Genomic DNA, 13,156 nt, shown 5'->3' on the forward strand with positions numbered 1-13,156 from the left:
AATTAGAAGAAATCCTCAAATTAAAAAAATAACACTTGTATTATGCTTGACTTACTTTGGTTTATTTTGAAATTTTGTATGTCTCAAGCATTAATTGAATTCTTCAAAAGACTTATGCCTACATTTTATGTAGAGTTCATATTTACAATGACTTTTTTAAACCAAGTATTTGGTTGTTTATGCAACACCGATTATTTACAATGGAAAAACAGATGATAGACTATCAATTTAATTTTGTAAATTATTTTGTTCTGCTTTTGCGTCTGAGTAGAAAAAAATATTGAATTTATCCAGTAGCAATAAACATTCTTTTATTCACTTGAAAACTTAAAATATTTTTGCATATTCAGTGCAGGGTTTTATGCATATTTCTGTGAAAACCAGTAGAGTGCATCTTTTTCAAAATTGGGCCATTCACTTGAAATTAGAAACAGTCAAAGAAAAGAAATTCTTTTCTTTTCTCTTTCTTTACCTCCTCCCCCTCCCCCCCCCCCCACCGCCCCCGAATGATTAAAGAAAACTACTAAGAGGCCCATGGTCTCAAGCTTTTACTTTTCTGGCTAATACAACACCTAAAAAATGCTCTTGGGGCTGGGAAGGTGACTCAGTGGTAGAGTGCTTGCCTTGTATGAATGAGGTCCAGGGTTCTATTCCTCAGTATGACATAAGCAGAAAAAGCTAGAAGTGGCGCAGTGGCTCAAGTGGTAGAGTGCTCACCTTGAACTGAAGAGCTCAGGGGTAGCGCCCAGGCCCAGAGTTCAGGCCCCACGACCGACCTCCCCTCACCCCCCCTCCCCAGCAAAAAAAAAAAAAAAATTCTGGTTATGGAATAAGTAATATATTCTGTGTATCATAGCATTATGTAATGTTTCTCATATATGGATATATATTTAGTTAAGAGAAGAAACCTTCAATGACAAACTTAATTGTAACAGGTGATCATATTTGAGCTGACTTTTAGATCAGTTCCCAACTTGTAGATGAACTTGTAAGTGAAAATGTGAAGGCTACATTCATGATTTTGACAGCATATAAAATGGACTGAAAGTCGCTGGAAATGATCCTGTTAATATGAGATTGCTTGAATAAAGGTGATAATGGAAATAGAACACCCCCAAGGAATTAGCATGTGGAACATTGTTATAAGGGCCCAAAAATCTGTTGCAAGGGATCTGTACCAAGCATTGTTAGTAAAATGAATAATTTATAAAATGTAGGTATATTTTTATACCTTAAGAATTTTGAAAACAAATTTGCAATGTATGAATTAGTTCTAAAATATTGACTATTTTTTGTATTTTGTTGTACTGTATATTTTCTTAATCAAGAGAGCAATAGTAAAATTACCATCATGAAAGATATTTGAATGGCCAAAATTAAAATATAGTTGCTAAGGTAAAGCAAATACAACATATGTGTTAGTGAGAATGTAAAATGGTATGGCAACTTTTGGAAAAAGACAGGGGTGTCTCTTGTGAAGCTAATTATATACCTACTATGCAGATAGTCTGTGGCTCACCAATTCTACACCTGGGGTTTTGCTCACAAGGAATGAAAGCATATCTCCACAAAAAAGACTGTCCAAGAATGTTCATAGCAATTTTATCTGTAATTTCCCCACAACTGCAAACCACCTATGTGTCCTTCAAGAAAAAAATGAATAAACTACAGTATATTTGTATACTGGGATACCTCTTGTAACCAAAATATGATCAAGAAAAAAAAAATCACTCTTGACATGAAATACCACAGATAAGTTTTAGAACTTTGCATGTAATTAAAAAAATCAGTACTTATATAGAAGAGTACATAAAACCTGATTCTATTTTTATTAAGTATAAAGTTTTATAACAGATTATTATAAAAAGAAAGAGCAAAATTCCTAGAAAGTAGCTGTTTTTACAAATGAGTCAATAATTTTTGACTCAAAAAAATTCACTAAGATTAGTTTAGACCATCATAGCAATTCAAGATTGCACTTAAGATTTGTTCATTTCACAAGATTGCTTAGACTATAACCTCTTATAATTTCTTTCACCTTTTAAAAAGTATAACATAACATTAAATTGCTATCATTTTCCCCAACTCTCCAAAGCTGTTAAGTGGCCTATGTGTGATGACCTATGTTTACCTTTCCACAAAAGATCACCAAAAATATATGCTCTCCATTTTTGTGTTAAACTCTTTGTCATTACCAGAACAACATTGCTGATACCTTTAAATCTCATAGAAGCACAAAACTTACCCAGTGACTCCAAGAACTTTTACTCAACATCCCTTTTAAATGCTTGGTTCTCTTTCTTTTTTATTCCGACATTACTTTAGAAAATAATGAACTTGTTCCAATGCTTAAGCTTGCTTGGACTATCAAAATAAATTCTTCTATTAGTTGGGTACTACAGGGAAGTGTTTTCTTTTTTTTTTGGTCCGGTCATGGGGCCTGAACTCTGGGCCTGGGCGCTGTCCCTCAGCACTTCAGCTCAAGGCTAGCGCTCTATCTCTTGAGCCACAGTGCCACTTCCGGGTTTTTTCTTTTTGCTTATGTGGTGCTGAGGAATTGAACCCAGGGCCTCATGCACGCAAGGCAAGCGCTCTACCACTGAGCCACCTTCCCAGCCCCGAGGGAAGTGTTTTCTATGTAGAGAAGAAATTTACTACTACTAGTTTGTTCTGCTAAATGATTGGTTCATTATGCATACAGAACAGTAACTAACATTCCTCTTGATCTATAGTATAAAATAACATAAAGCTGAATACAGAGTGTGTTACTTTCTTCTGATGACTATCAGACATGATGTTTCCTGCAGAGGTACCCACTGTCTGAAACAAATAGTAAATGCCTTTTCCCTTCACTGTGTTTATTTGCTGTCTTGCGTTTGCAACTTTCTGCAAGGAGAAAATGGGTAATGCTTCCCCCCTATGGTTTCTATCAGTCCTCTACATTGGTTTCATTAGTTTTCTGCCACTTTCCTTATGAACAAAGAGATGTTTTCCCTTCATAGGGAATAGACTGATGACTAGTCCAGGCAAAACAACCTGGATTTAGTAATTATAGTATTTCAAGTGTGAGGCTGCTAAATTTCTTTGTCTTATGTATTTACTTCAATTATCTATTTGTTGATTTAGTTTCAGTATTACTAAAGGGAAATGTATTTATTAAGAATTATGCTTATAAATGTTCATGCATACATATATAATATATTATGACTTACATGAATTGTTTATAATCAAATCCTTTTTTAAATTTAATTTTATTGTCAAGGTGATATACAGAGGGGTTACAGTTACATACATAAGGTAGTGAGTACATTTCTTGTCGAACAGTATTCCCCCTGCCTCATTTTTCACCTGTTTTCCCTCCCCCTGCAATGCCCTCCCCCAGTTGTAAAGTTCATTTCCATCATATTGTCTTGCAAGTCTTTGCATTGTTGTATAAATTGAAATTTTTGAAAGAAACCTTCGTTATATCATATAGGCAAATTGATTTCAAATGTCAAGAATCATTGATGTAGCCTAAAAGCCAGAAAAGCTAAGATTCAAAAATCTTTCTCTAGAATTTCTAAATTTCATCCTTTTGTACTTACTTGAATATTAGGCAACAATGTGGAAGAATTTGTTTTCTTTCGGATGAATAAAAATTAACTGAAACTATCTTACTTCCTTGGGGATTAAAAAAAAGTAAACCACGTATTTAAAGTAACTGTGTAGTTATTATGAAAGATTGAGTGCCATATTGTCATTAAAAATATATATATATATACAGCTTTAAACAAAATTGACTGTTATTTCTTTGTTTTAAATAAATTTTTTTACTGTGTAAATATAATATGCCAAAACAACTAAACTTGACCTGCTGCCTCTCTTTCCTATAAATGTTAGAACAAAGATGATTCACCTCTGACATGAGCATTAATAGGTAATGATATGGGGGAAATGGGAGTTGAGCATGGCAGTCCCAAAGCCTTGGAAGCAGGTTTTATGTATTCAGCAGTGATGATCATTAAGCCTCAAAGGGTTCAGAGTTCAATCTAGCTAAGCATCAATAAGGTCAAATTTATGTGGTGTCTCTCTCTTCCTACAGCTTGTGTGATCTTTTTCTTCTTTCTGAATACATATGAAGGTTACTTTGGTCCACTTGCTTATACCTTTCCTGCTCCCAGAGGTCCTTCTTTATTGCTTCCTTTTTAAAAACTAGTAATAAGCCATGACTATTGTGTTGTCCTAGCTATAGAATTAGATTTATATAATCTCCACTAAAAATCACATGCAAAAACTAATCCATTTATTCCTTGTTCATCAGGCCAGAAGGTTAGTCTTAAAAATTAATGACAAAATGCAGATTTCTTTAGTATGAGTACTTAAAACGTAAGGGAAACAGACATTCAAAAGGGACATATTGACTTGCTTTTCCTTTGCATTTGCTTTCAAAGAAGTCAAAATAGTACTCTCTTCATTGCATTTAAAACAGTTAAAGCTTTCTCTCTTTTTTCATACCTCACACCTACTTTCTCAGACGAAATTTTTTGTAGTACTTTGGGATGTTTACAATGTTTGTTAGCTGAAGTAAGAATCCGTCCCTTTCACTTTGATGAATTGTCCTTACCTCCTAACTTCTATAGTCTTCTGAGAATTTGGCTTAGCCAAAAAGAGGTTCTCCGCCTTCCCAAACGAGAAGGAAACCTTTTGTCAGCATCTTGTCTGAGTTGACTCCTTGACTACACAGGTCATGGGAGGTCTGTGTTGAACATCAGTCTTTGGCTGTATCACAAAACTGGTATTGAAGCACAGGCCAGCTCCCAGAGTGCAGGGGTTAAAGAGGCAATTAGTCACTACAAAGCAGAGTTGTGGCTGTCTTCTGGTAAGGAAGTACTTAACTCTTTCGTGAGTGATGCCTAAATCTCATTTACTGAATGCTTTCATCCGAAATAATTTAGTCAGCCATTTAAAAATAAAAGGGAGCTTAAAATGTATTTGATTATAAAAATGAATTGAGGCAGTAATTAGAGTAAAGGGTGGAGGACAGAGAGAGTGTCATCAACTCTGTATTTTGTACTGCATCTAAATTTCACAATAATTATTTTAGCTATTTGGTTATTTGCATGCCTGGTTCTCTACCATTTGAGCCATGCTTCTAGCCTATGTGTTAGCTATTTGGAACTTTGACAAGTATCATTTTGAAATATTGCTAAGCATTACTATTAAGCCTTTTATTTACTATTAGTGGGAGGAATAGTTTGGAGCTTGACCTTTTTTACCTTTTTTAAAGAATGTTCTCAAATAGAGTGCCACACACACACACACACACACACACACATACACACACACATTTTTCTTAAGAACTTAGTTTGGTTTCACATAGTAAATTTTTGTCACATGTAAAGTTATACAATCTTTTTGTTTGTCCTCTATATTAAAGTATAGAGGACAATATCAAAATATGGAAGAACATCAAAACAATAGTGCCAGCTTTAGCTGTGTTATCACTCCAGTGTCTGGATCCCCCCTAGACTTACTAGCCATAAAAAACTTAAAACAAGAAAGTTTCTTAATATTTGCAATTTCCAATTAGTTATATTTCTTCCCAATTGAAGTATAACTAATTATGAATAAAAAACCTTGCCTCTAATTTATTTCTTTTATTTTAATGTTTCTGTTATCGTAAAATAACACTACTTTGTTGATTTTTTTAGTAATTTTAAAGATACTGGTATGATTTTTTTCTACTCTGAGTTATAAATTTTAATAAGAAGAAAAGTAAAATAGTATTTGATCCATCAAAGATAAAGCATTTTATAATAATGATCATCATTTAGTGTTTATAACATGTTTGTATTCAATAAAATATTATTGACTTACACTGAGCATTTTTTTCCTTCCCTTGCATATTTTGGGGAATGCTTCCAAAACATTAGCTCAACTTATTCTGGTAAAAGATGAAACAATGACTATATTGAAAATAAGATTTAGGAATCAATATATCCAAAATATTAGAGTTAAGTCCTTGTTACTTAGATCTCCAGCTCTACTCTCAAGGGAAACCTGTAACCATCTTGTTCCTTAGAAGTTAAAGGAAATGTATATTTTCATGTAGGGATTTATTCCATCTGGAAAACATCCTAACCCGATTTAAATTAAATGATGGGGTTTCAGATTTAGCTCAGTGGGAAGAGCACTTGCCTAGCAAGTGAAAAGCCCTCAGTTCCATCCTCAGCTCTGGGAAAAGAAAAAGCTAAGCCCCCGCCCCCTGCCAAAAAAAAAAAAGCGCAAAACAACTAAACTAAATGACGTTGTCTTACATGAATAATATGAAAAGTATTTTCAAAGCAAGTGGTTCATGATAAATATATATATATAAATATTTTAGAAAATATTACGTTGTCTTTTATTACCTTTTCAATATTGAGTCCTATTGCTTTTCAGTAGGAGACCTATCTAATGTTAGAGTCACTTAGGGAGAGGTAGTCCAGAAAGAATCAGCAAATGACCAAATCTACCTCATCTCCTTGAAGATATGTTAAACCCAAATAAATTAAGTTTCAATAATATTTCAGTTTATAGACCACTTGCTATGATATGTCTCATTTGTAAAAATGAGAACAAGTTCCTGTTACTACTTTGTAGCCTTTCCTTACTTTTCTCTGTGACAAAATAGAAACCAATTTGCCACTGTTTTAAGTGGCAAATGCATAAATAGGTCTCAGATTCACTAATTAGATACTGGCTTTCCAGAAAGTACCATTTGGTAAATGAGGATTTAATAAGGGTCCCAAGGTAATTGTTGTTAACTGGTGGAGTTGGTGACATTTTCCCTGTCACTTCTAATCTTTGCTCTAGTGGTATATTAAGAACATACATTAAGCAAATGCTTTAGTATTTTTATTGTAAATCAATCCTTTAAAATATATGTATATCTTCTATAAAAAAATCTGTGTAAAATTCTTCAGAATTTTACATTTAAAGATTGGTATTGTTTTGATGTTGGTATAATTTGGGGAGGGGAGGAGAAAAAACAAATTGTTTAAATAGGGATACAGGTGGAACCATTGCAACAATAAAATGTACAAGATGCTATGTCAAAAATGAACTTTACAACTTTCAGGGGGGGAGGTGTAGTCGTGTAGATGGGAGGGCAGGGATGGTAAGGGGAAAAACAAAGGAGGAGGCAACAATGCTTGATAAGAAATGTACTCATTACCTTGCTCATGTAATTGTAACCCCTCTGTACCATATTTTCACAATAAAAAAACTTATTAATAAAAAATAAAAATTGGTATTGTGTTTTTAACTGAGAAAATACAGAATTGCATTTACAAGAAAGTGTCCTATAAAACACAAAGTTTTCTCAACATACCACCTTGGTGCCATCTGTTCTTTCTTGAAATAATCTTACATCTGTCAGATATGTGCAGTTATTCAACTTAAAGACAAAAATAACTATTGTATGCTCTTTTGAAAATTTAAACTAACTTGTTACTGGAAAAAGTACTTACCAATATAAAGCTCGTGAATGAAATTATATTGTGATATAAGGAGAAATACTAATAATAGACGTTTGAATTTACTCATTTAAAATATTTTCCTATCCATTTGCTCTTTTTTTAAACATAGAAATATTTTACATAATACACTTACTGAAAGCAGAATGTACCTGTAAAGCATACCCATGTATTTATGGTGCTGAGATTGTATTATTTTTAACAAAACTGAATTTAAGGCTTGAAAAATCAACCGGACACCATTATACTTCCTCAGATGCCACAATCAGTTTAGGTAACCTCTGCTATTACTGTTGTTGTGTTAGATGAATTAATCAGGATGAGCTTCCACAGCACTTAGTGAGGCTAACTTTGTTCCCTGTCACTCTTTTTGGATCTTGTAAAACCTTGTGTGTGTATGTATGTTTGTGCGCTTGCACGCACATGTGCGCATGTGCATACGCACTGAGATTTCTAAAGCCTATTTTTAAAATCTCTAAAATGTGGGTTTACTTGTTGGCTTGTTAGTTTTAAGAAATGATGAAATTGAAGTTCTAGTTCAACAATCCCTTCATAGATCACTTTAATAATGTGTTTGCGTTTCAAGAATTTTGAGATTTCATCTATAGGTTTATTCAGTTTTAAACATACATAGCTCCTTGCTATACTCATTCCCCATTACTTTACAACCCACTTCTGAAATCTGTGAGGTTGCTTTTGTCTTGCTGAATTTTTTCCTTTGTTTTCAAGATATATGTATATTTCAAATATGAAAACGACTTGGGAAAGAATATCCTAAAGTTTATTTAGAAATTCACCAGGCCACATACTAATGCATCCCTAATGGGGACATTTCTTTCACACCTCTGAGGTGATTGAGCCTGTCCTTTAACGTGAGATTTGCAAACCTGTGTCTGGCAGCTCCAATTAGCTTCTTTTTGGTTTGAAGCACATCACAAACAGTAACAAGGTCTCCTAGGACACTCCTCTTGCAAGCAATGTAGTCATATTTCCTCATTAGTTCTTTTCAATTGTCACTAATGCCATGTTCTAGCTTTTGAGGAGGAGACAAAAAAACATAAAAATTTGGTATGTATGTAGAATGGGCTGTTGTTTTCCATAATTCAAACGTCTTTTGAATTCCTTTGATAGTTTTGAAGCTTACACAGCTTAATTCATTAACCTTTACCCTTCACATAAATCAGGTGATTAGAGTCTACTGCTAAGGAGACAGATACTTCCCTCCCCTGAAACTTAAGTAATGCCTTCTTTTCTTTGAACAACAAAAAAAAAGAAAACCTTATATAGTTCACAAAAATAACTGTTCCATTGCTTTTCAATCTTGTCAAGTGTTTTAGGTGTGTTTTAAACATTACCAGAAAACAAAAGTGCCTAAAATTATGTTATTATAAAAATAATTCTGGATGCTTTACTTCGGAGCATGTTTTCTGGCACTTTTCTGAAATCCGAAAGAATATGTGTGTGTGTGTGTGTGTGTGTGTGTGTGTGTGTGTTACTCAAGAATTTACAATAGTAACATTTAAAAAAATTCTCTTCAGACCCCTGCCAGAACATAACAACAAGAAAATAATCAATTTCAGAATAAACTAGAATATGCAAATGAACATAGAACATTTGATGGGAGAAAAATTTTATATGGACCTTCATTTTAGATAAAATGATGATAAAGTCTTTAAAAGTGATAGCTGTTTTGTGGCTCCTTATAGGTGAGACTAGAATATATTTTTCATTCATTCTTTCCTCTTGTTAAAGACAATATCTTCTCTTTTTTGGGGGGGGGTCCGGTCATGGGGCCTGAACTCTGGGCCTGGGCACTGTCCCTCAGCTCTTCAGCTCATGGCTAGCACTCTACCACTTGAGCCACAGTGCCACTTCCACCTTTTTTCTTTTTGCTTATGTGGTGCTGAGGACTCGAACCCAGGGCCTCAGGCATGCAAGGCAAGCACTCTACCACTGAGCCACCTTCCCAGCCCCTCTTCTCTTATTTTTTAAGAACTCAGAAAGACGGTTTATAATTTTACTTGATCTTCCTTAGGTACTTGAAAAGAAAACATTGCTTTTTGACCTAATGTCTTGTACATCTCATTGTTGCAATGGGTCCGCCTGTATCCCTAAAAATGAACTTTACAACTTTGGCGGGGGAGGGGGACAAGGTTGGGGGGCTGGGGCAGGGTGGGGGGGAGGGAGATGGGAAGAGATGGTAAGAGGAAACAAAGGAGGAGGCAACAATGCTTGATAAGAAACGTACTCATTATCTTGCCCACGTAATTATAACCCCTCTGTACAGTATTTTCACAATAAAAGAATAAAAGAAAAAAATTGCTATTCTTTGGTATTTTTCTTACATTTTTCCAAAATATGAATTTCCTTCTTATTAATGTATACATGATTGTTTTTCTTAAGGCCATAGTTATTTTTCCGAATGTTATAATTTCTTATCCTAGCATACAGGAAAGACCTTTAATATATTGAGTATATAGAATGTTGGCCTGTGTTATTCTAGCGAATAATAGGGGGACAGGAAATGGAAGAGGAGGGAGAAAATTTTGAATTCTAGATTCTGAATTTAGGGGTTCCTGGCTTATCCCTAGGGACACTGGGATTGATGCATATTCTCTGTGATACATGTGAGTATGAGAGGTAGGAGAAAACAAAGATTTGACCTAGCATCTTTGGTCCTGTCACTCTTCTCAAAGGTGGTAAATGTTTTATTGGTACCATTTAAAAATATGTGTTCAATTTATATGTGTATCTGTTATCAAGAATTACTGATTTACCACTTTGCTTTCTGCTTATGTACTACACAATAAACTGATAGCTGTTGTATTAATACACAAATGTTCATGACTACAGCCAAGATTGTACAAAGAGTAAATGTGGTTCATGGACTTTTTTGTGTGTGTTCTGCTAGTGTACTATAATATATTCTGGAATATAGTCTAAAAATTTCAGGAGGAAAGGACAGTTACCTCCTATGGTCTCTCATCATGACCCGCTATCACCACATGCTGCCTGAGAAACGACCTAGATGAAAGATAAGGCTTCCATCAGTAGCCGGTGATATCAGGTAGTATTCCATTTTCATCAGTTGGCAGGAGCAGGGTAACACAAACCACTTCCATTTTCAAGTCTTAAATAAAAAAGCTATTTTACCCATAACATAAGCCACTCAGTTTTATGTTTTAATATGTTAAAAGTTTCAGTTTACAGAACTTGGAATTTTTCTCTTCAAATAATATCATATCCATGAATGATAAAAAATTAAATTTTGCTGCATATTTCCCAAGGAATAGGATTTTTAATCATGAATTATTTTATTTTAATAATTCTATGATGTGCATATCGTTAACACATCGGCTATGATTACAGGAGAATTAAGTTATTTGGGAATGCCTTTGTAAGTGCACTTTCAAAAATAGAGCAAAACTCTTAAATGATCCTATGGAAAAGGAAAATAGTTTTATATTTCTTCTGCCTTTCTTAGTGTATAAAGTGCTTAAAACTTCTTAATGATGTGCTATCACTTTGAGCCAACTACATAATCCTTATAATATCTGTTCATAATCATCTATACTTCCTGAAATTTTCTCCATCATGTAAGAAACATGATGCCCATGGCTTCATTAAATTTGGGGACAATTGTCATCTAGTGATTGTCTTATTTAATATCAATATCAGTTCTTTTTGCCTGTGAAACCACATTTGATTTAGCTTGTACAGTAAAACTGATTTGTATTATATGCTGTGTGTAGCTTTCTCTGTATATCTTTAGTGTTGATATGTGCTTTGTAACATATAGAATATCTAGTTTTTAAAAAAGAAATACAAAAAGATGATTACATTTGTTTAAAGTTTTTCTCCAAGCAAATATGAAAACAGAATTTCACACTACTTGAATTCAATGTGAATTTTCAAAATAAAATGGCTAGTTTTTTTGGTGGTCACCATAGAATATTGGATTTGGTAAATTATAAGAACAGTGAAATGTGTCTCTCATCTTGCAGGAAGTGGTCAATTTTTTTACACTATTCTAAACATTTATATTAAGTGATTTAAACTATTTAGTTTTTTTGGCCATCATATAGACCTTTATTTTGATTCTTAGCATTTTAAACTGGCTTTAAAATCATATATAAAAACGTCTATTGTCTATAACATTTTATTTTTTCCTAGAGCTGTGTTTTTAAGAGAATTTTTTAAAATGTTACATCAAAGTCAAATAACATGGAATTAAGTTTTAAATGTCCTTTGAAATAATCTGTATCAATCACAATTGTATTACATACTATTTTAAGGGTTTATGTTTGTTGTAGTCATGGTAAAGCTTATATACTTTTTTATCATTAATCTCTTTTAAAAAAAGAATTTCCAAAGAAGAGCTTGTTTTTTTTTTTCTGAGAACCTGAAATGTTTATCATTCTATTAAACAAAATTCTATAAAAATACTTTGAAAGAAAAATGCATCTTTGCTATAACTAACTTAACCTTCAATAATGAATTTTGTGAAGTAAAATTATATAAAATTTCCTGACATTTTATGAAGATTTCTACAAATAAGCCAAGCAGTAAATGAAATATCTTAAAGACAAAGATGGATAATGAGTAATTTTTGATGGATTATACACACAGGTATCAAATTACTTGATCCTTACTTCCTAGAAAAGGTTAATGACTCTTGTTTGCTTTTACCCTTTTACTTAACTGTTGTTTATAAAGATTAAGATAGAGATTGCACTGAAGGGAGCATATACCTATATGTCACTTTGACTATGAAAGTTTTTATAATATAATAGGGAACTGAGCTACATAATGGATAAAATTGCTAATCATTATTAAAAAAATTATTTGAATTCTATGTTACAATTCTCCCAGGGCTGTTAGAACAAAATCACTATCCAAAACAGTATTTTTTCTTCAATAAAAATTAGACATGATTTTAATCATATGTATTTGTCTGATTATTAAAAGCCCTAAACTCACATAGTAATTCACTTAATTTATTAAAAATAAAGCATTTTAAACAAAAAGCTACTTTTTTATGTGCATATTTATCCCTTCTATAAGTTAAAGATTTTTAAGACATTTTTTTATGGTGAATAGCATTTTATGTAAACTGTGCAGTTTTTGTTATCAAACTTCAACATTAGTAATTGCGTTAAAACAGTATCACTACATATTTATAATAACCACTAAACAATATTTTATAGTTGAATTACAGTTACTTTTATATAAATGTCATCTTTCACACAGCACATGTTTACTTGTCTTTGTAACTGAATATATCAGTAATCTTATAGGACCGTTCTTTTTTTCATCTGTCATTTTTAAAGGTGCCCTGGCCATACATGTATTTGATTAAAGCCACTTAGGAATTAGAGCACTTAAGTTTAAAGCAGGGAATATAATACTTTTCCTGAAACACCTTGAAAGAGGTTTGTTGAAAGAAGAGAGCTGTGGCATTCATCATCTACTGACATCTTCCTGTTATATTTATGGCCAGACCATTGCTAATTTAGCTTAAAATGCATTAGTATAACTCAACACTTTTTTGTGTGTGTTTCAGGTGTGTGGAGGTCATTGCAAAGGAAGGACAAAACCTGAAAGAGCTGTATTTGGTGTCCTGTAAAATCACAGATTATGGTATGTTATGAGCCATTTTC

The 13,156-nt window shown here is 33.1% G+C and overlaps 1 protein-coding gene across 1 annotated transcript in view; it reads left to right on the forward strand.

Annotated features, from left to right (window-relative positions):
- Positions 1 to 13,156, forward strand: part of Fbxl17 (F-box and leucine-rich repeat protein 17) — a gene marked incomplete at its 5' end in the record, with an annotated part of 467,949 nt that overhangs the window by 291,119 nt on the left and 163,674 nt on the right. The window contains one exon of the mRNA XM_013020319.1: positions 13,060 to 13,136. Within this exon, the coding sequence (XP_012875773.1) occupies positions 13,060 to 13,136 (77 nt within the window). The remainder of the gene's footprint in view (positions 1 to 13,059; positions 13,137 to 13,156) is intronic.

The sequence above is a fragment of the Dipodomys ordii genome, unplaced genomic scaffold (assembly GCF_000151885.1).
Source record: "Dipodomys ordii isolate 6190 unplaced genomic scaffold, Dord_2.0 Scaffold50, whole genome shotgun sequence".
Classification (NCBI taxonomy): Eukaryota; Metazoa; Chordata; class Mammalia; order Rodentia; family Heteromyidae; genus Dipodomys; species Dipodomys ordii.